The sequence below is a fragment of the Halichoerus grypus genome, chromosome 3 (assembly GCF_964656455.1).
Source record: "Halichoerus grypus chromosome 3, mHalGry1.hap1.1, whole genome shotgun sequence".
NCBI lineage: Eukaryota > Metazoa > Chordata > Mammalia > Carnivora > Phocidae > Halichoerus > Halichoerus grypus.
The window spans coordinates 89,422,816-89,449,534 of NC_135714.1; the positions used below are offsets into that span (position 1 = coordinate 89,422,816).

Here is a 26,719-nt window from a genome sequence, read left to right on the forward strand (position 1 = left end):
GCAAGAACAGCATTATTAAAGATACAGAGGTTTCCTGTTCACTCCCTCCTATCCGTGTTCTACATGCTAGTGATAATGGTTTTTTCCCAAATGTGTTGTACTTTTCCACCATGAAAATGCTGAGTCCTTACTTGAGGTTTTTTGTCCTGTATTGCATATATGCCTGCTTAGCGGAATACGGATCTTCCTAGTTATAGTTAGATAACGTTGCCAGACAGTTTTCATTTATGCCCTTCAATTCTTTTGATTATCTACAACTATCTATAGTATATATATTTTTTGATAGCTAATAGAGTCCATGTTGTCTATATTTTTTGCAGTTCGTTTCGGTGTACTTTGACAAATATTCCGCAGACACAGGCTTTACTGAATAAAGCCAAGCTTCCTTTAGGATTGTTGTTACATCCCTTCAGGGACTTGACGGTAAAGTAACACATTTTAAAATACTTATGGGTACTGACATGTATGTTTATGTGCAGCGTATTTTGATTGTATATTTTCTTGGAAATTTTTTCATCTTCTTTTAAGTTAGAAATAATCATTTTTGTCAGATTCATCTCAGCAAACATTTTCTAACTAATCTGCTTTGTCACAGGCCTTAACTAAGCACTGGTAAATACAGAGATAACAAAGTCATTGACCTTGCCCCTAAGAAATTTATATCTAACAGGGGACAAAGATGTAAAAACAAATAACCACGGTGCAGGATAACTAATACATGTACCTAACCAAATTCTCCAAGGTACTTAGGCAGTGAGTACAGTATGGGAAGTGATTCCCTCTGGGTGCAGGAGCAGAGGTTTGCTATGAGTGATGAGGTCTGAGCTGGACTTTGAAAGATTAGTAGTTCCGGAAGTTGAAAAGGCCATAACAGATAAACTTTGGGAGTCTTTATTAAACATAAAGGTAGCACCAACAGTGATGTCCAGTTGGGGATGGAGAGAACTGTATGCTGGTTCCTAATTGTATGAAACAAATAATCCTTGTAATAATAAATCCAAATGCTTCCAGTCTATTGAATGAAAACATTACTTAAGTTTCCACAGTTTATTGGTTTAATACTAAGCTTGCTGGATTTGGATTTTTACATACAGTTCTGGTATTTTATGCAGATATGTTGTCTTTAAAATTTCTAAACTTCAGAAATTAAGTTTCTCCAGATACATTTTATTTATACTCTATAACGTGTATTTTTCCCTCACATTTTTTTACTACTGTAGTTTTCAACCCCTTTTATTGCTACTGAATTTCTTTTGCTCTCCTGCAAAAAAACGTGTATTAACTACCCATTATGCTAGATGCTGAGGATACGAAGGTTAATAAGCTTCCTCGTGGAGCTAACTTCCGTACTAGTTAGGATACATAGAAAGGAGCAGAGTGAATAGAAAATAAAATAAATGTGCAATAAATACCTTGAATGTATTCACTCAGTAGATACTGTTTGATCACCTGTAATACTATTTCAGCCATTATCTCTAAACCAAGATAGTTAATTTCCTATATACATAGATGAGAATTTTTGTCTAAACACAGATGCCATATATGATACCTTCTGGAAGTATATACACTAAATTAGCAACAGTGGCTTCCTCTATGCTGTGGAATTCTGGGCAATTCTTTATTTTCTCATTTTCAGTTAATTGTATTCCCTGATTTTTTCATAAGTGTTATGTCATTACTTGTGTAATAAAAACTATATATGTGAAAGAAATTAAATACAAAATAAATATTTATGTAGAGATAGAAAAAAAAAAAGCCAGAAGAAAATATACTAAAATGTTACCAGGAATTAATTCAGGGAGATAGAATAATATGTGATTTCTTGGTGTTTTTTCATATTTTCTAAATTTCTTTAATTGAATATGAAGTTCCTTTCCCAAACCTTTTCTTTCCTTTTCCTTTTTTCTGAAGCAGTCCAAAACAGATTTATAGGTTAATTTGTAAACTTTGTCCCCTCAATACTTTTGAAAAGATCACTAAAATTACCAGCATTTCAGTGGTCTCTTTTTTGTTAAGTTTAGCACCATAACCTTTCTCACCCTCTTAAAAAAATAACCCATGCGAAATTAGGTAGGACTTCTGCCTTGCGTCATCTGAAACTATCGCACGCACACATTTTTTTTTTCATGTATTTCTTTTAAAAGGCACCTCGTGCTTGGTTCTTGTGGCCTCGGTTCCCGCGAGGACGGTGGCGGCTGTCTAGTGCGCAGAGCCTTATGCTCTGGTACCAGATGCTGTCAGGCAGCAAACGCAAAGACATTTCTGTGTGGTGTATGGTTCTTTCTCACTGGGGTTTCTGGAGTCTAGCTGATGAGCTTCGAGTTAAATGATTTTCTTGGCCAAACAGGCTTTTCTTATCAGCCAGTAACTTTCATTGCCTTTGTTTTGGTGTTATCTTACGGTTTGTGACAAAGAGGGAGAAAATGTGATGGCTGCTTGTGTTGCTCAGCACATCACTGGATTTTATGAAAATGCTTCCGTTTCAAAACACGGTTATGGTTTCTGTTCTGTCTGTGGAGCAGAGCAGTATGCGTTCCATTTTTTTCCCCTGAGGTGCTTTTTCTGCTACAGCATCTTTATTTTACTTCCTAGCAATTACCAGTGATAACATCAAATACCATTGTGAGGTGCCGATCTTGTCGAACATATATCAACCCTTTTGTATCCTTCATCGATCAACGTAGATGGAAATGCAATTTGTGCTATAGAGTTAATGACGGTGAGTTTCAGATTCTTAAAATAAGTGTGTTTAATATTATTTTAAACATTTTGACATTTTTGTCATCTGGTCTCTCTCTTCATTGCTTTGAAAACTTTCATGCCACTTTTAATGGAGAGAATATAGGCTAGAGACACTTCGTCTTGGCTGGCCAGGGGATGATTGATAATGAGGAGAGTGACAGTAAGGGCAAAGTAAAAAAAATATTCACAAAACAAGCAGTGAAGGTCATGTGGACTAATTGTGCCACATGTCTGTTATCCCCTTTAGTCATTTCTTAGGTCCTCTTAGTATAATTGCTTTCAAATTTGTGTTTCTGTCTGATTTTTTTTCTATGTCATATGATGTAATAAATAGGACGTAAGGTTACCTGTGTTCTGGTTTCCTCACCTGATTTCACAATACAGGTTTTTTTTTTATCTTCATATATTTTTTAAAGAGCATTTTTATCATTAGATGTTCACAAAACCATTGTAAACCTTATATAAATATTAATGATAAAGGTGTTTATTTCTTGTTATGCATATGCCTTATTTAGTTGCAAATTATATTACTAAATTTGTACTGGATTTCTAATTATTACCTAGTTCCTGAAGAATTTATGTATAATCCCCTTACTCGATCTTATGGAGAGCCTCATAAAAGACCAGAAGTTCAGAATTCAACTGTGGAGTTCATTGCTTCTTCAGATTACATGGTAATTACTCAATGTAAAAATTAGTCCTGGGGTATAACTGTATTGGTCATTTATAATTTTCTGTTAAGTGAATTCTTGCAAAATTTTGAATTGTCCCCAGTATGAATTTTTTTTTAAATAATGCTGAAAGTTTATACTTCACAAATAGAAAACTCTTTGTAAAGGTTACTTGATGTCCTAGAAGATGCAGTTATGTCACTAAGAAACATAAGTAGTTTTTTATGATAAACACTATTTACAATTTGTTGCCATTTTGATTTGATTGCTGACATGAAATGAATATAAATATTCTTTTGCCATGTAATATTTAAGACCTTCAAACAGAAAAACTCAGTTTTCAAGCTCTTAAAGATATCACCATCTTTTTTTTTTTTTTTTTTTAAAGATATCACCATCTTACTGGTTCACCAGTACAGCTGTCAAGATAAATGGATAGTGACTTTAATTTTTCTCTTTCCAGTTCATCATCAGATTCTACCTTTTCTTTTATTATACTATAAGATCTCATTCTTCTTTTCCATTTATAAAAATGAATTCTTGGCTTAAGTTCTGCTCATCTTCTTTATCGTATCTACTCATTTTTTTTTTTAAAGATTTTATTTATTCATTTGAGACACAGAGATACAGAGAGAGAGAGAGCATAAGCAGGGAGAGAGGCAGAGGGAGAGGGAGAAGCAGGCTCCCCGCTGAGCCAGGAGCCCAATGTGGGGCTCGATCCCAGAACCCTGGGATCATGACCTGAGCCGAAGGCAGATGCTTAACCATCTGAGCCACCCAGGTGCCCCTGTATCTACTTATTTTAAATTTATTTATAATAACTTACATTTCTTCAGTACCCTCATTACTAATCTTTGTTGTCTGCAAAAATGGAAGATGTTGCTAGTGGGGAAAGGTAAACAGAGACAGCTAATGTGTATTAAATTCCTGTTTGACCCATTTCTTTCTTTGTTTTTGTAATTTTTATGGTCCTGTGTGTCCACTTTAGCATCTGCCCACTTAACTACTGTTTCCTTGTCTGTTTCCATATTAACTATAGTAAACTTTTACTCTCAGCTTCTTACCTTCTTTACAACTTACATTCCCAACTCTGTTCTGACTCCTTAGGATCTTAATCTAATTCACGTGGTGAAGCAAGAAGTTAATCTTTAGTTTTTGCAGTATGACCCATGTGATCCTTGGTTGGCATATTAAGGAAAAAAAAGATTCTACATATCCTTTCAACTTTCTGTAACAGTAATTTTTAAGCATACTTCAAAAAAGAGATAATAGTATAGTGAACTATTATTTACCCATCACCAAGCTTCAACAGTTGTCAGCATTTTTCTAAATGTATTTCATCTATCCCCAGTCCACCCCAGTGCACCCTCCCCTCACCCACTCTGGAGTTTATTAAATGCTGATCCCAGCATCATATCATTTAACCTATAAAATACTTCAGTATACATCTCTAGCAGATAATGACTTAACATACTTAGAATACCATCACAAGGACTTCGTTTATACTTGGCACTTAACCCCTGGGATTTAGGCACCACCAGGTAACCTAAGAGCTAGTACTAATGGCTAGTACTATTAGTTGTCAGATTTTAAAAAATAAATATAAAAAACAGTATTTTTCTAGAGTAGGGAAGGGATATAGAGGTTCATATTAAAAAGTAAGCTCATTTTTTCTTTGAAAGATACCTCAATCAACACTCTTATCAGGAAAACATTTAGCCCATCTACTTAAACATTACTGTAACAACTCCTTTTTTTTTTTTTTTTTTAAGAGAACACAAGAGCAGGGGAGTTGGGGGTGTGAAGGGCAGAGGGAGAGGGAGAGAGAGAATCTTAAGCAGGCTCCATGCCCAGCACAGAGCCTGATGTGGGGCTGGATCTCACAACCCAGAGATCATGACCTGAGCTGAAATCAAGAGTTGGACGCTTAACCGACTGAGCCACCCGGGCACACCTAACAACTGCCTTATTATGCTTAATCCATAACCAACTTTATAAGAAAAAAAGTTAAAGGAATGTCATTTTCATTAGTACGTAAAATCCTATAAAATGTCGATCCTCCTATTTGTATATTTTTTGTGTGTCATTTACTCAGTAAATACCCAGTAGTAATAGTGTTATAAAAAGAATAAATTGTGCCTACTAAATAAATTACATTATTTTCATTCCTTTCAGCTTCGTCCTCCTCAACCTGCAGTTTACTTGTTTGTTTTAGATGTATCTCATAATGCAGTGGAAGCTGGATATTTGACAATTTTGTGCCAGTCATTGTTGGAAAATCTAGACAAGTAAGATTTTTTTTACTCATAATGTGTGTGTACAAATATAATATAAATGTGAAATCTTTATTAGCAGTTTATGGGGTTAGTTTTTAATTATAGTTTGACTTCGTTTATCTCTTACTGCAAGAGTACTTCTTGTCCGCCTCAGACTAAGGGTCCTGCTACTTCGATTACTACAATTTATGAGTTGGTATCTGAATCATAGAACTGTAAATGTTTAATACTTGCCGAGGAATTTACATTTCATCTAACTGTTCCTCTGACTTAGCAGATCTGAGCACTGGCCAGGGTATCAAGGACCTGGTTGAGAGAAATCTAGCTAAAATTTATGCCTGAGCAAGGAGTTTTTCATATTAGTTTTAAATGTCCTAATGAGAAAATGAGCCAGATAAAGGGAAGGGAGGAATTGATTTTGTACTGAACATTTCAGGAAGCCAGAAACTGAACTCTTCATTTTGGCACATTGATAACGAGCTGTATTGTGAAATTAGAAAGAGGGTATAGGATAGATTGCTTATACTTGGCTCTAATTCCTGCCTTGTATTAGTCATGAAGGAGACCCTCAACTAGCTTTAAAAATGAACCTTCCACATCTCTGGAAAACAAAATAGTTTGTACATTTCTTTTTTTCACTCCCAACACCACAGAGATATGACTCTAGGTTATTAGTAAGAGTGGTTCACACCTGCATTGGTTCTTGACATGTGTAGAGGAGTTGGGGTGGTTGCACATATAAATACTTTGTCAGAAGTACTCTTGGTGATTCCAAAAAGTTTCTCCCATCTTCCATTTGAGCCTGAGAATCCTTCCTCTATTAAGTGCTAGCTTTTATCACAGTAGTCTGCATGGCACTGATCTGGGCCTGTGATAAGTGGATAACATTGAGATAAAAATATCCAGAGATATTAAGTGATTTGCCTTTATTTTCTATTAATAACTTAGAGTTCTCATATTTTTATCTTATTGAAGCATTTGCCCTGTTTTTAGTCACAGGTGCTTAATTCAGATACTGCTTTAACAGTGAATGCCAATGGAGGACTCTCTGCAAGGAGATAGTTTTAAAACTGAAGAGTCAGCTTGCTGAGAAAGTATGAGCATATATAACTCTAGAAATAGGAGCCAGACCAATGAGTAACTATTTGTGAGTTAAATAGACTATGCAAAACGAAAAGGATAAAATTGGGAATGGAAAATCATTTAAAACATGTATATATATTTAATTAAGCAGAAAATAGAAGTATTAGGAAAATTTAAAAAAGGGTAACATGTTTTTGGAAAGGGCTATTGATAGAACATTGAGAAAGAAGAATTTGATGTGGAGCAATTGTAGCTCAACTCTGAATTTTGAGCTTGGAGTAGCGTGGATAAGCAGTCTCCATTTTAACTGGGAACAAATGACCCTAACACTCATTGACCTTAGAAATTTCAAAGGAGCAAAGAATTTGTCTGTAGAAACATCATAAATCTTAACCAGTATTGGTAAGCTAAACACCTGCATAACTTGGTGCATTCTGTTCTCTGAAGTGCTTTTTGACCTTGTTTGCAGACCATCTGACTAGCCTGATCAATCATGCATAATAGTAATAATGCTTCTTGTTTTGATGCACACTATTTTGGCATCCTGTAATATTTAAAAATATTTTTAAAACATTGCTAAATAATATAACTATTGTATATAAAATTATATAACAGCAGTTAATATAGTTGGTGGTACATAGAAACATACTTTTGTAAGATGAGGCATCCACTTCATCAATAAGGAGAACCCGACGAGTAATGAAATGATTTATTCTTTTTTGCCAAGGCATTGACTTTTGAATACTGAGTTCCAGCAGAAAACTTCTAAAAGGTTGATGATAGATAAAATGTTTTGATGTTCTTAAATGTGGTTTTTATTTAAAATTTCTACATTAAAATCTGCTTTACATTACATTGTCTTTTCTTGGAAAGTACTCATTTGTTATTCTGCCCTTAAACTATTTAAACGAGATACATTATTTTTGTAGTATTGGAACTGAAAATATGAGTAAATTTTTAAAGGAGTGTGTTTTAAAGGAAAGTTAGCAAGAAATCTTTGGGGGATTTTTTGTTTTGTTTTGAGAGAGAGAGTGTGCGCATGAGGGGGGGCGGGGGTAGAGAGGCAGGGGGAGAGAGAGAATCCCAAGCAGGCTCCACATGCCCAGCATGGAGCCCAACTCAGGGCTTATCTCACAACCCTAAGATCATTGACCTGAGCCAAAGCCAAGAGTCGGACGCCTAACTGAGCTACTCAGGCACCCCAGAAATCTTATCATTTTTAGTTTTGGTTAAGTTTGAGCATGGTTCAGTTTTCTGAAATATTAACTGTAAACATGTTGGTTTCATCTGAAAATGGGACGGTTCATCCTTGGTCTTCTCTGATGTATGTTGGTTTAGGGAGGAATAACTTTCTGTCCTCTGTGAAAAAGCACATGTAATATTCTTGGACTTAGTTCACTATTTTATTATTTTTTTAAATAAAATATGTAACTGAAAACTTTGAATTTAAAATTGTCACTTTTATCCTTAGGCTTCCTGGAGATTCACGAACAAGAATAGGATTCATGACCTTCGATAGCACTATTCATTTCTACAATTTACAAGAAGGATTATCACAGCCTCAAATGTTGATTGTCTCTGATATAGACGGTAAGCAATGAATAAGTCTTTCTAACTATAGCTTTTAGAATTGAGGCTGCTTTGTTTGACAGTACATCCTGTCCTAATGCTGTAAGGATAATTTGGGGTACTTTGATATTTGTTTCAAAATAGTTTCCTGGAAAAAAAAAAGTTTCCTGGAAAATACTTCATTCTCAGTTTTCTATGCCTGTGTGTGTACTTACACACGTGTGCAGACACATGTGTAAAATGTACGCAGTGTGTGCGTGTGTGTGTGTATAATAAAGCAGTATTGTGGTACCCATTATATATGGCCTGATAAAAACTAAGATTTTTAAATTGATGATATTCTTTTGACTTGATTTATCTGTTGATTAAAATATATGTTTTCCCTCTTAGATGTTTTTCTACCTACACCGGATAGCTTACTTGTGAATCTATATGAAAGTAAAGAGGTGAGATAGATTTTTTTTTTCTTAAAGTATGAAAACATTTCTGTTATTTCAACTGTTTACTAAAATCCTTAACATTTGTTTACTTGGTATATAAATACCACATAGACAATGTAGGTAGCATATCTATTGACCCCCCTCAGGTTACGGTTCCCCATGATAGAGTGGTATATATTATACTGCAGAATGTTTTAAAGAAGAAAATTGCCTTGCCCTCTCAGTAATTCAACTTTTAATCTTTGTTTTCCCAGCTTATAAAAGACTTATTGAATGCATTACCAAATATGTTCACCAATACAAGAGAAACACACAGTGCCCTTGGTCCTGCGCTTCAGGCTGCCTTTAAATTAATGTCTCCAACAGGTGGCCGTGTGTCTGTATTTCAGACACAGTTACCTTCCTTGGGCGCAGGACTTCTGCAGTCCAGAGAAGACCCTAATCAGAGATCAAGCACAAAGGTATTATATATTTGGTTTCTCGGTCATACTTAAGATGGTGTTTTGTACCTCCATAGACTGTGTGATTATGTGTTCATTCTTCTACTTTTCTACTTCATTAATAGTAAAAACTCTGCTGAGAAAGTTTAATCGAATTATCATTTTGTGTTGTTTTATTTCTTGGTTTGCAAGTCATAGAAATTTAGGAATCACTTACTCTAATCCTTTCATTTTACAGATGAGGAAAACAGATTAAACTTGCCAAAGGTTAAATAACTAATGGTAAAGGTGTGACTTGATTTTCTGGCTGCAGTGCTCTTTTCTGTTATACAAGGGATAATACTTACTAAATCTGAGATATTATAATTTAACATGCTCGTACTAATAAACATTTTAATTACAAAGGTAATACAAATCATTGCCTAACAAATTAAGCCATCAGTAATCTTTACTATCAAGATAATAGTGTTTATGGGTGGCTGGCTGGCTCCGTTGGTAGAGCATGAGACTCTTTTTTATTTTTTTTTTATTTTATTTTTTTTTTTTTAAAGATTTTATTTATTTATTTGAGAGAGAGAGAATGAGAGAGAGAGAGCATGAGAAGGAGGAGGGTCAGAGGGAGAAGCAGACTCCCCGCCGAGCAGGGAGCCCGATGTGGGACTCGATCCCGGGACTCCAGGATCATGACCTGAGCCGAAGGCAGTCGCTTAACCAACTGAGCCACCCAGGCGTCCCGACTCTTTTTTATTTTTATTTTTTATTTTTTTTTAAAGATTTTATTTATTTGACAGAGAGAGAGACACAGCGAGAGAGGGAACACAAGCAGGGGGAGCGGGAGAGGGAGAAGCAGGCTTCCCGCTGAGCAGGGAGCCCGATGCGGGGCTCAATCCCAGGACCCTGGGATCATGACCTGAGCCGAAGGAAGACGCTTAACAACTGAGCCACCCAGGCTCCCCAGAGCATGAGACTCTTGATCTCAGTGTCGTGAATTTGAGCCCCACATTGGGTATAGAGATTACTTAAAAATAAAATCTTAAAAAAAAAAAAAAAAAAGACAATAGTGTGTAGTTATGTAAACACATACAAATAAGCATAATTGGGCATCTTGTATGCAAGATATTTTTTAACTGGCTTTTTTTCATTGAAAGAGTATATTGTGAGCATTTTCTGAGGACCCTGAAAATTATTTTATTTTATTTTTTTTAAAGATTTTATTTATTTATTTGAGAGAGAGAATGAGAGAGAGCACATGAGAGGGGGCAGGGTCAGAGGGAGAAGCAGACTCCCTGCTGAGCAGGGAGCCCGATGTGGGACTCGATCCCGGGACTCCAGGATCATGACCTGAGCTGAAGGCAGTCGCCCAACCAACTGAGCCACCCAGGCGCCCTGAAAATTATTTTTAAAAAATATTTTTAGAGGTATCTGGCTGGCTCAGTTGGAAGAGCATGCAACTCGATCTCAGGGTTGTGAGCTCAAGCCCCTCATTGAGGATAGAGATTACTAAAAAAAAATAGTAATAAACTTCCAAAAATAAAAAAATAAATATTTTTTAGTAAATATGAATGTATTCGATTTAATTAGTTTCCTCCTAGCTACTAAGTAGTTGTCTTCAGTAGTTTCACTATAAAAAAAAAAAAAAAAAAGACTATGAGGCTGAATACTACTTGGGTTTTGTATGAAGATTTTGTCAGAGTATTTGAATCCCTTATTTCAAATAATAAATGAACTAGAATCATTTTTGTGCTGTGTATAAGTTTTGTCTGACCTCAAGGAAATATTATTACAACTAATTATGAGTGTGAATTAAACAGTTTTAATAGTGCCATAAATATTTAGCCACAGTTTGGTTTTTCCTTAGGAAAAATTCCTAAAAGTGAAATTATTCGGTCAAAGAGTATAAGCTTTATTTAAGTTATTAATGTGTTTTCCTTGGATTTTTTTTTTTAATCAACTGTACTCTTAAGGACTCTCAAATCTTTTTTTATTCTTCACCAATTTGCTAGAGAAAGTGCCATATTTCACTTTTAATAGAAACTGCATTTTTAAGTTACTTTTCAGGAAAAAAATTAATTTTAAAATAAATTGGGGCAAATATATTTTTTAAACTCATCAAGTACAGCTAGCATTCAGTTCATTGATCCAAAGCAGTCTGTTATAGAATATTGAGGGGCTTTGAACATAGGAAGGTAGTTATGTATTACTGAAGTCTTCAGTGCAGTTTTGTTTTTTTTTTCTCATTTAACTTTTAGAAATATTCTTTATCTGCCTGGGACTCAAAACCTTAAATGCCTGTGCTAGTTTACATATCTGAGTAAAGTCTAATATAGTAACCATATACTATAATTAAGAAGATTGAAACGTTTTGTAATATAGCATAGTGATTAAGAACTTGGAGCCTGACTCTTGCATTTTTAACTCCTCTCTGGTGCCACCTTCTCAGCTCAAGTGTCCTTATACCAGTAGGAAAAGCCTTCTTTAATCTATGACTCTTTCACGTTGTTACAAACAGTATACAGTAAGGGTTAACAGCACTCACTCTGGAGCCAGACTTGGCGGGTTTATATTCCAGCATCCGCCACTCAATAACTATGTAATTGGTCGTTACTTAATCTATTTTTTGCCTTAGTTTCCTCATCTGTAAAATGTAGGTCACTTTAATTTATATAAAACATCTTGAACAGTGCTTTTTAAGTGCTTTATAAATGTTAGCAATTATTAGTATTCTTAAAGAATCTGTGACAACTACCTAGACATTTAAAAAACTTCCTTAGTTTGATAGAAGGACAAAGGATATCCTCTTCATTATTGCAAGAGAGACATAGAAATATGTGCATAGTGCAAGGTTTCTAGCTCTTACTTTATGACCTGTTGACTTAGGTTGTACAACATCTTGGCCCTGCAACTGATTTTTATAAGAAACTGGCTTTAGATTGCTCAGGGCAGCAGACTGCAGTGGATCTGTTCCTTTTAAGTTCACAGTATTCTGATCTTGCTTCTCTAGGTAAGGAGATATCATCATGTTCATCTGTTTATATAAACATTTTTAGCATATAGTCAAATCTAAACTCTTTATTAAGAGTTCTCAACATTTGGGGGTAAAAAGCATGTGAATTAGATAGATACCATCTATGAAAATTACTAGTAAACTGTAAAGCACTATACATATCTAAAATGCTATTACTATTTGTTTTTAAAATCCAATTCCTTTACCATTTTACTTAATAATAAACCTTATCATGTACTTTACAAATATTTGTGTTTTCTCAGATTTATATATTATCCTTATTTTGACCACTTAGGTTTTCTCATTATGACAGATTTTGTTATGACATAGAATCTCTTCTATTGTTGGACAAGTAAGATATTACTGGATATTATTACAGGATATTGTTGTTTCTGTAGCTAATACTTTCTCTGTTTCTCTCTGAAGCTTGCATGTCCAAGTACTCTGCAGGGTGCATCTATTATTACCCGTCTTTCCATTATACTCACAATCCTTCACAAGCAGAAAAGTTACAAAAAGACTTAAAACGGTATCTCACAAGAAAAATTGGATTTGAAGCGGTTATGAGAATAAGATGTACGAAAGGTATGAAATTATAAAAATTAGGCTTTATATTACATACTTTTGTCAAAATTAATTACCCATGACTACCTGTAATGATCCTACATCATGAAAGACTTCCTGCCTGATCCAGTTAGCTGTAAGCTGTTTTAAATATATGTAGTTATTGAATAATCATTGCCCAGTTTTTTAAGTAATTTGAATAAATGAGCAAAAATAATGTTTGCTTTATTAGGAAGAACTTTAAGAGAAAGCCATATTGGAGGTGATTTTAGAAGGAGAAGTCAGAGGAGTAGGGAAGGTTGTAAATGAAAATTGTATGATGAATGATCTTTGCCTTCATAATCATTCAATTTGTCTTCAGTTTACCTCAGTTTTATGTGAGTGTTTGCTGGAGGGAATCTCCTCTCTAATTTTAATTCTTAAATGAGTTGTACAGTAACCATCATTTGTTTCATTTTGTATATTAGATCTTCGTCTGACTTCAGATCACATATGAGAAAATATAAGATCAGTTATCAATACAAGTTAAATGTCTACTTTCACTTTTATATAACCTGCATTGTTTTTTCTGAACTGGTATTTTAGAACCTCTGCTGACACCCTAGTCCTACTCCCCAGTTATCCTTTTGATTCAATATCAGAGGCCGGTATTACTTCAAAAAGTAGCTTTAGGGCGCCTGGGTGGCTCAGTTGGTTAAGCGACTGCCTTCGGCTCAGGTCATGATCCTGGAGTCCCTGGATCGAGTCCCGCATCGGGCTCCCTGCTCGGCAGGGAGCCTGCTTCTCCCTCTGACCCTCCCCCCCTCTCATGTGCTCTCTCTCTCTCATTCTCTCTGTCTCAAATAAATAAATAAAATCTTTAAAAAAAAAAAAAAAAAAAAAAAAAAAAAAAAAAAAAAAAAGTAGCTTTAGCCTGAGGTAAAGATACTTCTTTTACTTCATCTTTTATAACAGGTTTTCTTTCCCCTAGGTCTTTCAATGCACACTTTTCACGGAAACTTCTTTGTCCGTTCCACTGATTTGTTATCCCTTGCCAACATCAATCCTGATGCTGGATTTGCAGTACAACTGTCGATTGAAGAAAATTTGACAGATACTTCCTTAGTGTGCTTTCAGACAGCCCTGTTATATACATCAAGCAAAGGTAATGTTAATAGATATGAAATACAATCAGCAATAGTTTTCCCCTCCTTTTACATGCTAGGGGAAATGAGAAAGAATGAACGAACATACAGTGGGAGATAAATGGAATTTGCATTAGTTAATCAAATATATGTTCTGTTTTTGTTTTTTTTTTTTAACTCATTTTGAATCTTTAATATCTTTTTTGACTCGTGGAAGTCATGTATTCTCAGGATCATACGTGTCTGGTAAACTCATGCTAAATCCAGCTACGTCATCCTTAGCATTATTTTTTGCCCCATGAAATAAAAAATTCCACATAGCACATAAGGCCCACTTTAGTTATTTGACAGTCAAGTTTTCTGACATTTTACTATGTTGGATATAATTTAGAATGATGGATATTAAAATAAAAACCAGAACCTAATTTTCAGCTATATACAAAATACAGTATATGTTCATAGTCTACAGATTTGGAGAGCATTTTGATTTTCTTTAAAACATGTTACTTGTAAAACTTTGTTTTTACATTTCAGAATCCTGTGGGTGGTTTAATCCAATCAAAATAGTAATTTGAATAATGTTTTGGCCTGTTTGCTTTATTTCTCTTTTGGCCCAGTGTGTCTTTGCAATGACGTTGCTTCATCATTTCATATAGGTGAGCGGAGAATTAGAGTGCACACGCTGTGTTTGCCAGTAGTAAGTTCACTAGCAGATGTGTATGCGGGAGTGGATGTACAGGCTGCCGTCTGCCTTCTGGCAAACATGGGTGAGTAAAAATGGGAAGGAACAGGTGAAATGTATTTTTCTATCCTAAAAACTGAAACCTGGGTATTTTTTTTACCCTAGAAATCCCTTACTTAGAAGGTATATATATATATGTTTTGCATTTTCATTTACAGCAGTGTGAATTGGACTGTTCTTATATTTCTCATTAATTCCTTAGTTTAAAAATCTTCTGGGGGATTCATAATCACTAAAAGTTGGTAACAACCCAAATGTCCTTCAACTGGTAAATGTATGAACAAACTATGGTATATCCATACAGTGGAAAGACAACTCAGTAATAAAAAGAAATGAATTATTGATTCCAACAGACGTGGATGATTCTCACAGGCTTTATGCTAAATGAAAGGAACTAAGCTTCAAAAAGACTACATACATACATTCATATGACATTCTGGGAACGGGAAAATTATAGGGATGAAGAACAAACAGATCATTGATTATCAGGGTTAAAGATAGTGAGAAGATTTTACCACAAAGGAGCAACACCAGTGGATATTTTTGGGGTAATGGAATTGTTACGCATTTTGATTGTGGTAGTGATTATATGGCTGTGTGTTTGACATATAATAACCATACAGTTATACCCAAAAACGTAAATTTTATTGTGTGTAAGTTAAAAAAAAAATCTTTTGGGGGATCAATATAACACTGAGTGTTTTGTTTTGAGTGAATTTTCCTTTTGGGCATGAAATGAACCTTATTTTTCATGTAGTCCTAGAGAAAAATAGTCATTATTACTCATTTTGGGGAAAAAATTGTAATAGCATTTACTAAAGCATCCCAATTTTTAATTATTTTATATCTATTTTAAATTCAGTATGTTATAACTGTTCTTCAATATTCTTTTATTTTTACTACTTGGGCACATCTGTAGGCTATCTCTAGCTTAATAAAATATGGACTTAGAAGAAAATAAGTTTCACACTGATATCTGGCTCTTCAGTGTCTGTCTGAGAACCTGTGTTCAGTTGCCCTCCTTTTTTTGTTGACTTGGGAATGCTTTGACAAGGTTTCAGAAGATCACAAGGGATAACTCAGATTGCAGAACTTACATTGTTTAAGCAGAAAAAAAAGTGATACTTTTTACATGTGACTTCTACTGGAGGAATGGCAACATCCCTAGAGCTTTCTCAGATGTAAATGGTTGATATACATTCTCTAATATCAGTAGCAATTAAGTGGTTTTAGATGTAAAGAGACTAAGACAGAAAGATCCACAACAATCTGGATCTGTTCTGCTTGTGAGAATTATGCAGATGTACTTCGCAAAAAATTGTGTGATGAGCAGACACTTGCAAAATGAAAGGGCAAGTGAAATGTTATTTTCTATCCTAAAAACAGAATTTTTGTTGGTTTCTTAAATAATGCGTTTAAATTTTATCCCTTATAGCATTCATTGGAATCTAGTGGTTAAATACATTTTCATTTTGATTGCTTTATAGCTGTTGATCGATCCATCTCATCAAGCCTATCGGATGCAAGAGATGCCTTAGTGAATGCTGTGGTGGATTCATTGTCTGCATATGGCTCAACGGTCTCAAATTTACAGCACTCTGCACTGATAGCACCCAGCTCCCTCAAGCTCTTTCCCCTCTATGTTTTGGCCCTCCTCAAACAGGTAGCTCTCTGTCTACACTGTTACATTTCATATATGTATCATACACATTTCATACATTCTCAATACATAGATGAAGAAATGAAATCCACGTTTTCTGGGGTTTTCAATATTTAGATAATTTTGCAGCTTAGCACTGTTTTGAAAAACAATAGATCAGTAGAAAATTAAAGTATATAAAAACACACGACTCTGGTGAAACCATATGCTCTCTTTAATATGTGGGAGCAGCTTGAATAATGGTGTGCTTATAGCGCACTCTTAGTATATATGAGCTTCTGGAAAGAGACTCTAAGGAAAGGATTTACTGTCCATCGAACATCTTTCCAAGTCTCAGGCACTGTAATAATTGTTATATATGCATCATCTTACATAATCCTTTCAGCAGTCTAGAGAGGTATTTTTTTCTCTGTTTTTCTCACGATAATATGACTTTGAGAAGCTGAATAACGAGCTCACATATCTACCTATTGAATGTCAGAGCTGAGAATTTAATCCAAGTCTGTTTTGAAGGCCATGCTTTTTCCATGACTGTGATGGTATATATATTTGTTTTGATATTTATCTGTGTTTATGTTTTATTTGAAAAATATGTAATTTTTTTTTCTTGTAGAAAGCATTTAGAACCGGTACAAGCACACGCCTGGATGATCGTGTATATGCCATGTGTCAGATAAAGTGTCAGCCACTTGTTCATCTAATGAAAATGATTCATCCCAACTTATACAGGATAGACAGATTGACAGATGAGGTATAATTTTTTTAGTGTATTTGAAACTTTTTAATTTAAATATATTTGAGTGTCTTGATTCTACAGCTAAGGTGCTAATGTATTCGTAACAATATTTTACATCTGCTTTTTCCCTATGATAGTAATAATACATTAAATAAGGACACTAGCTATGAATTTGGTTGAATAATAGGACTATCAGATACTATCTGTGGTTATAGAGTTTTCAAAAATATGGGAAGTTATTCACCTTGAGGTTTGGTTATAATATTTATTACAAAGCTAAGTTGTAGAGTGGATATCTCCATTTAGATTTTGTAGATACTGACTGTTCCTGTTATGATCAGAGTACAATTTTTATTTTTGTTGTTTTTTTTTTTTTAAATATTTTATTTATTTATTTATTAGAAGGGGGGAGTGTGCACAAGTGGGGGGAGGGGCAGAGGGAAAAGCAGGGAACCTGATGCCGGGCTCCATCCTGGGACTCCTGGATCATGACCTGAGCCAAAGGCAAAGGCTTTACAAGATTGAGCCATCCAGATGTCCTATTTTTGTTTTTAACTCCAGTGTAATTAATGTATAGTGTTATATATTAGTTTCAGGTGTACAATATAGTGCTTCAGTAATTCTGTACACTACTCAGTGCTCACCATGATCAATGTATTCTTGATCCTCTTTACCCACCCCTCACCCACCTCTGGTGACCACCAGTTTGTTCTCTATAGTTAAGTCTGGTTTTTGGTTTTTCTCTTTTTGTGTGTGTGTGTTCATTTGTTTTGTTTCTTAAATTCCACATATGAGTAAAATCATACAGTATTTGTCTTTCTCTGACTTACTTCACTTAGCATTATACCATCTACATCCATCCGTGGTGTGGCAAGATTTCATTCCTTTTTATGGCTGAGTAACATTCCTGTGTGTGTGTGTGTGTGTGTGTGTGTGTGTACACACACACATACCACTTTTTCTTTATCCATTCATCTGTTGATGGATACTTGGATTGCCTCCATACTTTGGCTATTGTAAATAATGCTCCAGTAAACATAGGGGTGCATATAGCTTTTTGAATTAGTGTTTTTGTATTCTTTGGGTAAATACATAGTAGTGGAATTAATGGATCATATGGTAATTCTGTTTTTAATTTTTTGAGGGACCTCCGTATAGTTTTCCACAATGGCTGCACCGGTTTGCATTCCCACCAGTAGTGCATGAGGGTTCCTTTTTCCTCCACATTCTTGCCAACATTTGTTGTTTCTTATGTTTATTTTAGCCATTCTGACAGGTGTGAGGTGGTATATCTCATTGTGATTTCGAATTGCATTTCCCTGATGATGAGTGATGTTGAGCATCTTTTCATGTGTCAGTTGGCCATCTGGATGTCTTTGGAGAAATGTCTGTTCATGTCTTCTGCCCATTTTTTAATTGGATTATTTGGGTATTTTTGTTCTTGAATTGTATAAGTTCTTTATATATTTTGGGTATTAAACCTTATTGGATATATCATTTGTAAATGTCTTCTCCCATTCAGTAGGTTGTCTTTTTGTTTTGTTGATTGTTTCCTTTGCTATGCAGAAGCTTTTTATTTTGATGTAGTCCCAATGATTTATTTTTGTTTTCATTTCCCTCACCTTAGGAAACCTTCTGGAACGATGTTGCTATGGACAGTGTCAGAGAAATTACTGCCTGTGCTCTCTTCTAGGAGTTTTACAGTTTCAGATCACATATTTAGGTTCTTAATCCATTCTGAGTTTATTTTTGTGTACATTGTATGAAAGTGATCCAATTTCATTCTTTTGCATGTTGCTGTCCAGTTTTCTCAACATCATTTGTTGAGGAGCCTGTCCTTTCCCATTACATATTCTTGTCTCCTTTGTCAAAGATTAATTGATCAAATAATCATGAGTTTATTTCTGGGCTCTCTATTCCATTCTACTGATCTATGTGTCTGTTTTTGTGCCAGTACCATACTATTTTGATTACTGTAGCTTTGTAGTATATCTTGAAATCTGGGATTGTTTTTTCAAGATTGCTTTAGCTATTTGGGGTTGTCTGTGGTTCCATACACATTTTAGGATTATTTGTTTTATTTCTCTGAAAAATACTGTTGTTGTTTTGATAGGGATTACATTAAATCTGCAGATTGCTTTGGGTAGTATGGACATTTTAACAATATTTGTTCTCCCAGTCCATGAACATGGAATATCTTTCCATTTGTTTGTGTTGTCTTCAATTTCTTTCACTAGTGTGTTCAGGAGTTTTCAGAGTACAGGTCTTTCACATCCTTGGTTAATTGATTCCTAGGTATTTTATTAGTTTGGGTGCAATTGTAAATGGGATTGTTTTCTTAATTTCTCTTTCTGCTACTTCATTATTAGTGTATAGAAATGCAATGGATTTCTGTATATTGATTTTATGTCCTGCAACCTTAGTGGATTCATTTATCAGTTCTAGAATGTTTTGGTGGAGTCTTTAGGGTTTTCTGTATAGAGTATCGTGTCATCTGCAAGTAGCAAAAGTTTTACTTCTTCCTTACCGATTTGGGTGGCTTTTATTTTTGTTGTTGCCATCTGATTGCTGTGGGTAGGACTTCCAGTACTATGCTGAATAAAAGTGGTAGGAGTCGACATCCTTGTCTTGTTCCTAATCTTAGGGGAAAAGCTCTCAGTTTTTCACCATTAAGTATGATGTTAGCTGTGGGTTTTTCATATATGGCTCTTATTATGTTGAGGTATGTTCTCTCTGATCCAAGTGCAATTTTGATTATATTAGAAACCAAATCTGGTGTCCAACAGTTATTTTTAATATGCAAATATGTAGTGCCTTTTCTTCCTTGAGTTAAAACTACTCTTTGGAATCTTCTGCATTTTGTTATTCGAGAAATGTAAAAAAGTAGCTTGCTTTGCAGCAGATTCAATAATGATACTTTTAACATATCCAGATCCCAGAAGGGAAGGAAGTGGACAGATCATTTTACATATTCATGTTTTTATCTTTGTTTTTTAAAGATTTTATTTATTTATTTTAGAGAGAGAGAGCATGCACAAGCAGGGGGAGGGGCAGAGGGATAGGGAGAGGTAGAGAACTCAAACAGACTCAGCGCTTAGCTCGTGCCGGATGCAGAGCCCAACACAGGGCCCGATCTCATGACTCTGAGATCACCACTTGAGCTGAAACCAAGGGTCAGATGCTTAACGGACTGAGCCGCCCAGGCAGTCCATCATGTTAATATCTTTGTAATTTGAATACATTTGAGTGTCTTGATTCTACAGTCAAGGTGGTAATGTATTATCAGTAATTTTTTGCATCTTACAAAATTCTTGTGTCATTTTTCAGTATTTCATAAAGAGCTAGTAGCCATTATGTTCCAGACTGTGATGATAGCTATATAAGCTCAATCCATCTCTTTTTTTTTTTCAGGGTGCAATACATGTTAATGACAGGGTCGTACCTCAGCCACCTCTTCAAAAATTGTCTGCAGAAAAACTGACAAGAGAAGGTGCTTTCCTTATGGACTGTGGCTCTGTAAGCACCCTCTACTGATAAAGTTTAACACTGTTCCAGCTGGCAAAAGGAGAAACACGTACAGGGTCCAGCTTTATGACCATAGATCAGACAGTGAAAGGTGAAATTAGGAATGGAGAGGCAATAAAATAAATTGGTACCTGGCACAAGAGGTCAATTTACTTTAGACTTTTCTAGTTGGATATCATTTTATTATCATGGATTATTTATTGTCATGGATTATGTATACTTGATAGAAAAGTAAAGAGATAAGTTCTGTCTTCAAGGATTTTACCATCTAGAATCATAAAATTCAGAGGGACCTCAGGAGTCTATCAGTTTCAACTTCTATCCTTTGTCTAAAATGCCATTAACGATGAGAAGTTTAGGAGAAGTCACTGGGCAGGATGGTGGTGAAGGGTATCAGAATGGTTGAGATGAATTTCATAAATGATACCTTCTGAGCAGGAAAAGGGTGGATGTGGGAGAGCCCATTAGTTAAAATACTCAGACAGTAATTGAAAAAGTGGATAGGAAATACAGTGAGTCAGTTATCCTGGCTAAAGCACTACCTTCTTATGGGAAAAAAAGTAAGGAAGATGGTAAAATGTATTTTATGGGAATTCTTGAAATTTAAGAAGATGTGAACCACTCTAAATTCCTGGATATAGATCCTAAATGTACCAATTACAGGTTTCCTTTTTACTTTTATGTTTGTTCCTACTTAATTGAGACCATATACTTTACCTCTTTTATGCTTGATATTTTGAGAAAATTATCTATAATAGGTTTCAGATTAGGAAGTTTTAATATTTTGTTGTTTTTTTCATTTTAGGTTTTTTACATTTGGATTGGAAAAAGCTGTGACAATAACTTCATTGAGGATGTACTTGGGTATCCTAATTTTGCATCAATACCACAGAAAATGGTCAGTGGCTTTTTTGGTTTTAAGTTTTGTATGCTTGTTTGTTTAAAATTTTTAGTAAGATAAAATTCACACATAGTTCACCATTTTAATTATCATAAAGTATATAATGTGGTACAACAATCACCAGTATCTTAATTTCAAGCATTTCTATCACCCCAAAAAGAACCAGTATTCCAAATTCTCCCCTCCTACTTTCCCCTAGCAACCACTAATTTACCTTCTGTCTCTCTGGATTTGCCATTTCGTATATATGGAATCACATAATATGTGGCCTTTTGTGTTTGTTTTTTCACTTCTCACAATGTTTTCAAAGTTCATCCGTATTGTAGCATGTATGAATACTTCATTCTTTTTTATGACTAAATAATAATTATATGGTTATGCTACATTTTTAAATCTAGTCATTCATTCATGGACATTGGGTAGTTTTCACTTTGGGGCTATTGTGAATAGTTTAGTATGAACAATTTATGTGGAAGTGTTTGTGTGAACACGTTTTCAATTCTCTTGGGTATATACCTAGGAGTAGAATTGCTGGGTCATATGTTAAGCTCTGTGTTTAACTTTTTGAGGAACTGCCAAACTGTTTTCCAACAACTTTAACTTCTGATTTAAATTATTTTGTTGATAATAAACATAATTTTTTCAATGGGCCTTTACTGTATGTATATTAACCAATACCAAAGAAATATGATTCTGAAAACAGTTCTCTATATTTAAATAATAGGAAAGGCCTACTTTATCGTTGGGTATTATAAATATGTCCTTCCTCCTGAAATTAATTTAAAGTCAGTGTACTTTTTATCACATTCTGCTATTGTTTGATTTGTTTGTTTTTTTTTAATTTGACACGTTAATTCCAGAGTTCAATTCTAAGACTCAGCAAATGAAGTTAATAAGGAAAAGTTTGAAAAGAGGGAATAAAGTCAGCAAAGGGGAAAAGCATATGAAAAAGAAGTTCTAAATAAAATTGTAAACTTTATTTTAAACTGTAGTTATTTAAACACTGTGATACTGGCATAATAAACATACCAGCAGAACAAAATGGAGGTCAGAAATGGATCTAATTCATGAAGAATAGGATGTGGTAAAGATTGTATTTAAAGAAAAAGAATACTAGAAAAATAATTTTTATTATATTAAAATGGGTAAGGCCTTTGTAAGTGATGGAAAAGATTAATAAATCTTAAAAAACAAAACATTTCTGTGTGGTAAAATAAAGCAAAAGACAGACAACAAAATCAGAAGATTATCTGTAGCTCAGGACTGAAAAAAGGCTAATTTTTCTAGTATAAAAAGTTGTCTTACAAATCTTTAAGAAAAAGACACCCTGGTCCCCTCAGAAAAAAAAGGAAAAGAAAAATGGGCAAAGGATTTGAATAGGCAATTTACAGGGAGGAAATACAGTAGTAGCCATATGAAACAATGTTCAGCCTCACTCATAATTAAGAAAACAAAATAAAATAACAGTAAATAAAGCTTTTCTATTTAATTTTCTTTCTTTTTTCTTTTTTTACATACTCTATACCTTGAGTTAGTTTACTATTAATTTGGCTTTGGAAACAACCTCATATAAATTCATACACAAAAATATATATTTTGTAATATATATATTTATTTATTAAATTTATAAAATGTATTTATAAAAACATATAAGAATAGACTCTTCAGCTCTTTTAAAAATAGTCTTGCATATAGTTTTTAAATTTATTTACGCATCCACACTGTTCTTTAAATTTCCTTGCCCTTAAATTTTTAATTTTTAATTTTGATTCCAGTTAGTTAACATACAGTGTTATATTAATTTCAGATGTACGGTATAGTGATTCAACACTTCCATATATCACCCTGTGCTCATCACAAGTGCACTCCTTAACCCCCATCACCTATTTAACCTCCCCCCACCCTCGCCGCTGGTAACCATCAGTTGTTCTCTATAGTTAAAAGTCTGTTTCTTGGTTTCCCTCCCTCTCTCTCTTTTGCTTGTTTGTTTTGTTTCTTAAATTCCACAGAAGAGTGACATCATGTGGTATTTGTCTTTCTCTGATTATTTTGCTTAGCATTATACTCTCTAGCTCCATCCATGTTGTTGGAAATGGCAAGATTTCATTCTTTTTTATGGCTGAGTAATATTCAAGTGTGTGTGTGTGTGTGAGAGAGAGAGAGAGAGAGAGAGAGAGAGAGAGATCTCCTTTAACCATTCATCAGTCAATGGACACTTGGACTGCTTCTATATCTTGGCCATATCTTGGCTATTGTAGATAATGCTGCTATAAACAGGGATGCTTGTATCCCTTTGAATTAGTGTTTTTGTATCCTTTGGGTAAATACCTAGTAGTGCAGTTGCTGGGTTGTAGGGTAGTTCTATTTTTACGTTTTTGAGAAACCTTCCTCAGTGGCTGCACCAGTTTGCATTCCCTCCAACAGTGCAGTAGGGCTCCCCTTTCTCCACATCCTGGCCAACACCTGTTGTTTCTTGTATTGTTGATTTCAGCCATTCTGACAGGTGTGAGGTACATTTCATTGTAGGGGTTTTTTGTTGTTGTTTTATATCTCATTGTAGTTTTGATTTGCATTTCCCTGATGGTAAGTGATGATAAACATCTTTTCATGCATCTTGTTGGCCATCTGGATGTCCCTTGCCCTTAAATTTTAGGGACTAAAGGAAACACACAATTCTGTAAGAATGGCTGTTATTAGAAGAGGATGGAATCTATAACTATTGAGTAAATTTAGAAGTTAATGATAGCCCCCTTCATTTGCATGTTTCCTTTAGATGAAATTAAAAGGACAGTACAATACCAGTGACATACTAATCACTGTGGATGTTTTATTGACTTACTCAGAAAAAATATAATATGCAGGTAAAATATCAGTGACATACTTATCATTAAACGTGTTGGGGCATCTGGGTGGCTCAGTAAGTTAAGCACCTGACTCTTGATCTCGGCTCAGGTCATGATCTCAGGGTTGTGAGATTGAACCCGCCTTGGGGGGCGCCTGGGTGGCTCAGTCATTAAGCGTCTGCCTTCGGCTCAGGTCGTGATCCCAGGGTCCTGGGATCGAGCCCCGCATCGGGCTCCCTGCTCAGCGGGAAGCCTGCTTCTCCCTCTCCCACTCCCCCTGCTTGTGTTCCCTCTCTCGCTGTGTCTCTCCCTGTCAAACAAATAAATATAATATAATATAATACAATATAATATAATAATAATAAATAAATCTTTAAACCCTGCCTTGGGCTCCACACTGGGTGTGGAGCCTGCTTAAGATTCACCTGGGTGGCTCAGTCGGTTAAGCGTCTGCCTTCGGCTCAGGTCATGATCCCAGGGTCCTGGGATCGAGCCCCTCATAGGGCTCCCTGCTCGGCCGGGAGCCTGCTTCTCCCTCTCCCTCTGTCCCTCCCCCCCCCGCTTGTGATCTCTCTCTCTCTCTCTCTCTCTCTGTCAAATAAATAAAATCTTTTAAAAAAAAAAAAAGATTTTTTTATCTCCCTCTCCCTCTGCCCCTCCTTGCTCCCCATCCCCCTGCTTGCACAAGTACACACACTCTTTCTCTAAAATTGAATGAATGAATGAATGAATAAAACATGTTTTATTAACTTATCCGGAAAAATATAAACAGATTTGTGAACAATTTAAATTTCACCCATTTGGTTGCTGCTTTAGGTCTGGGAATAGAGTGCTGGCAGTTGGTTTAGCGGAAATGAATCATGATTTAGTTCTAATATTGCTACAGTGTGTGAGAAAGGAAGTAATTTCCGGATTATATTACTTTTACCAGACACATCTTCCAGAGCTAGATACACTTTCATCAGAAAGGGCGAGATCCTTTATAACTTGGCTTAGAGACAACAGACCATTAAGCCCAGTTCTTCACGTGGTAAAGTAAGTACTTCTGTAACTTAATTATGAAATTGTTTTATCCTGTGCAGTCTGTGTGAAATTGCTTGTCTTCAGAGCAAACTTTAAATAATATTATAAAAATGTATTCTAATAGAAGAATGCTGTTAATTGATTAATATCCCATGTTCCATTTTCCTAAAGCCCCCACGTATTAGTAGTTTTTTTAATGTATAATTACTCTTTATAATAACATGCATTTTTAGATAAATACCCTTTTTTTCTATTTCAGAGATGAGAGTCCTGCCAAAACGGAATTTTTTCAACATTTGATTGAAGACCGAACAGAAGCCGCATTCTCTTATTATGAATTTTTGCTTCACATTCAGCAGCAGATTTGTAAGTGAAGTAGAATAAAGTTTGAATAAGAAGAAAAAGACCCATAGCCTAGGTAAAGCATCATCTGTCAGAGAAGCACATAGGATATTTGAAATGAAGGCATTTGCTGTTACAAGACACAATGCATAGCATAGCACCCTGAGGCTTTGGCAGAAGGTAAAGGGGAAGAAGGAACCGGACAGATTTTCTTCAGCCTGAATTAACGGTAGTGATGATGCTCTTTCACCGAGGCTCTTTTGAGTTGGTTTCTACACATTTCCAGTAGCGCAGCAGTACAGTGCTCTGTCCGTTGCAAGCCAGCACATTTGTGTAGCTCTGTGGAATGATATGTCATAATGTCAGATTAGATCAGTCCCTTTTTCTGATAATTAATATAACATTTCTGGACTTGAACTCTGACAAGAGATGCCGAAAGGCAGTGGTACCGTGTTACTTGTTTATATGAATTACTTTTTAACAAGGAATGATTTGTATTCATGAATTCAATATTTTCCCTGTAAAAACAGTAGCATTTCAGTACATGAACTATAGAAAAAAATATATATAATGTACATAAATGTTACATTTGTAAAGAAAATGTAAAAATGTAACTACAAAATATGAATTGCTTAAACTGTGCTGCATTGTTGGATGACAACCCTTTTTGTCACAGTTAGAGAATGAGGTTGACTAATGCGCATTATGAATTGAGTCCACAAAAGAAATACAAAACTCTTTGTAATTCTGTTAAATCTTTTATGTGGATTTATTTATGATCAGCCTACTAATTAAAAATATTTTGCTTGACAATATTTGGTGTTTTTTTCTGTGTGGGGAGGGTTGGTGTTACTTTCACATATTGAGTTTACTACTTGAATTTAGTAGTATTTGAATCCATTCGTTTTTATTAGTTTGTGGACATTACCAAGTACTCGTTCTGTTTGTATTCTAAAAAACCAGTGTCACTTTTAAAATACATATGAGTATTGACTAGGTATAATCTTAATTTGTCTTTCTCAGTTAAATTAGGC

The 26,719-nt window shown here is 34.9% G+C and overlaps 1 protein-coding gene across 5 annotated transcripts in view; it reads left to right on the top strand.

Annotated features, from left to right (window-relative positions):
- The window catches only part of SEC24B (SEC24 homolog B, COPII component), an 88,749-nt gene extending 62,251 nt beyond the window's left edge, over positions 1–26,498 (top strand). For 4 of the 5 annotated variants that reach the window (XM_036098047.2, XM_036098049.2, XM_036098046.2 and 1 more), the window contains 17 exons: positions 321–423; positions 2,593–2,719; positions 3,307–3,416; positions 5,589–5,701; positions 8,244–8,362; positions 8,732–8,787; positions 9,036–9,242; positions 12,099–12,222; positions 12,652–12,810; positions 13,760–13,933; positions 14,570–14,680; positions 16,143–16,318; positions 16,929–17,066; positions 20,463–20,567; positions 21,382–21,474; positions 25,252–25,355; positions 25,603–26,498. In XM_036098047.2, coding sequence (XP_035953940.2) covers positions 321–423; positions 2,593–2,719; positions 3,307–3,416; positions 5,589–5,701; positions 8,244–8,362; positions 8,732–8,787; positions 9,036–9,242; positions 12,099–12,222; positions 12,652–12,810; positions 13,760–13,933; positions 14,570–14,680; positions 16,143–16,318; positions 16,929–17,066; positions 20,463–20,567; positions 21,382–21,474; positions 25,252–25,355; positions 25,603–25,717 — 2,134 coding nt within the window. In that variant the 3' untranslated portion in view covers positions 25,718–26,498. Of the gene's footprint in view, positions 1–320; positions 424–2,592; positions 2,720–3,306; positions 3,417–5,588; positions 5,702–8,243; positions 8,363–8,731; positions 8,788–9,035; positions 9,243–12,098; positions 12,223–12,651; positions 12,811–13,759; positions 13,934–14,569; positions 14,681–16,142; positions 16,319–16,928; positions 17,067–20,462; positions 20,570–21,381; positions 21,475–25,251; positions 25,356–25,602 lie in introns of those variants that run through there. The other variant, XR_013446431.1, reaches the window with a different exon arrangement.
- Positions 26,499–26,719: the final 221 nt, after the last annotated feature.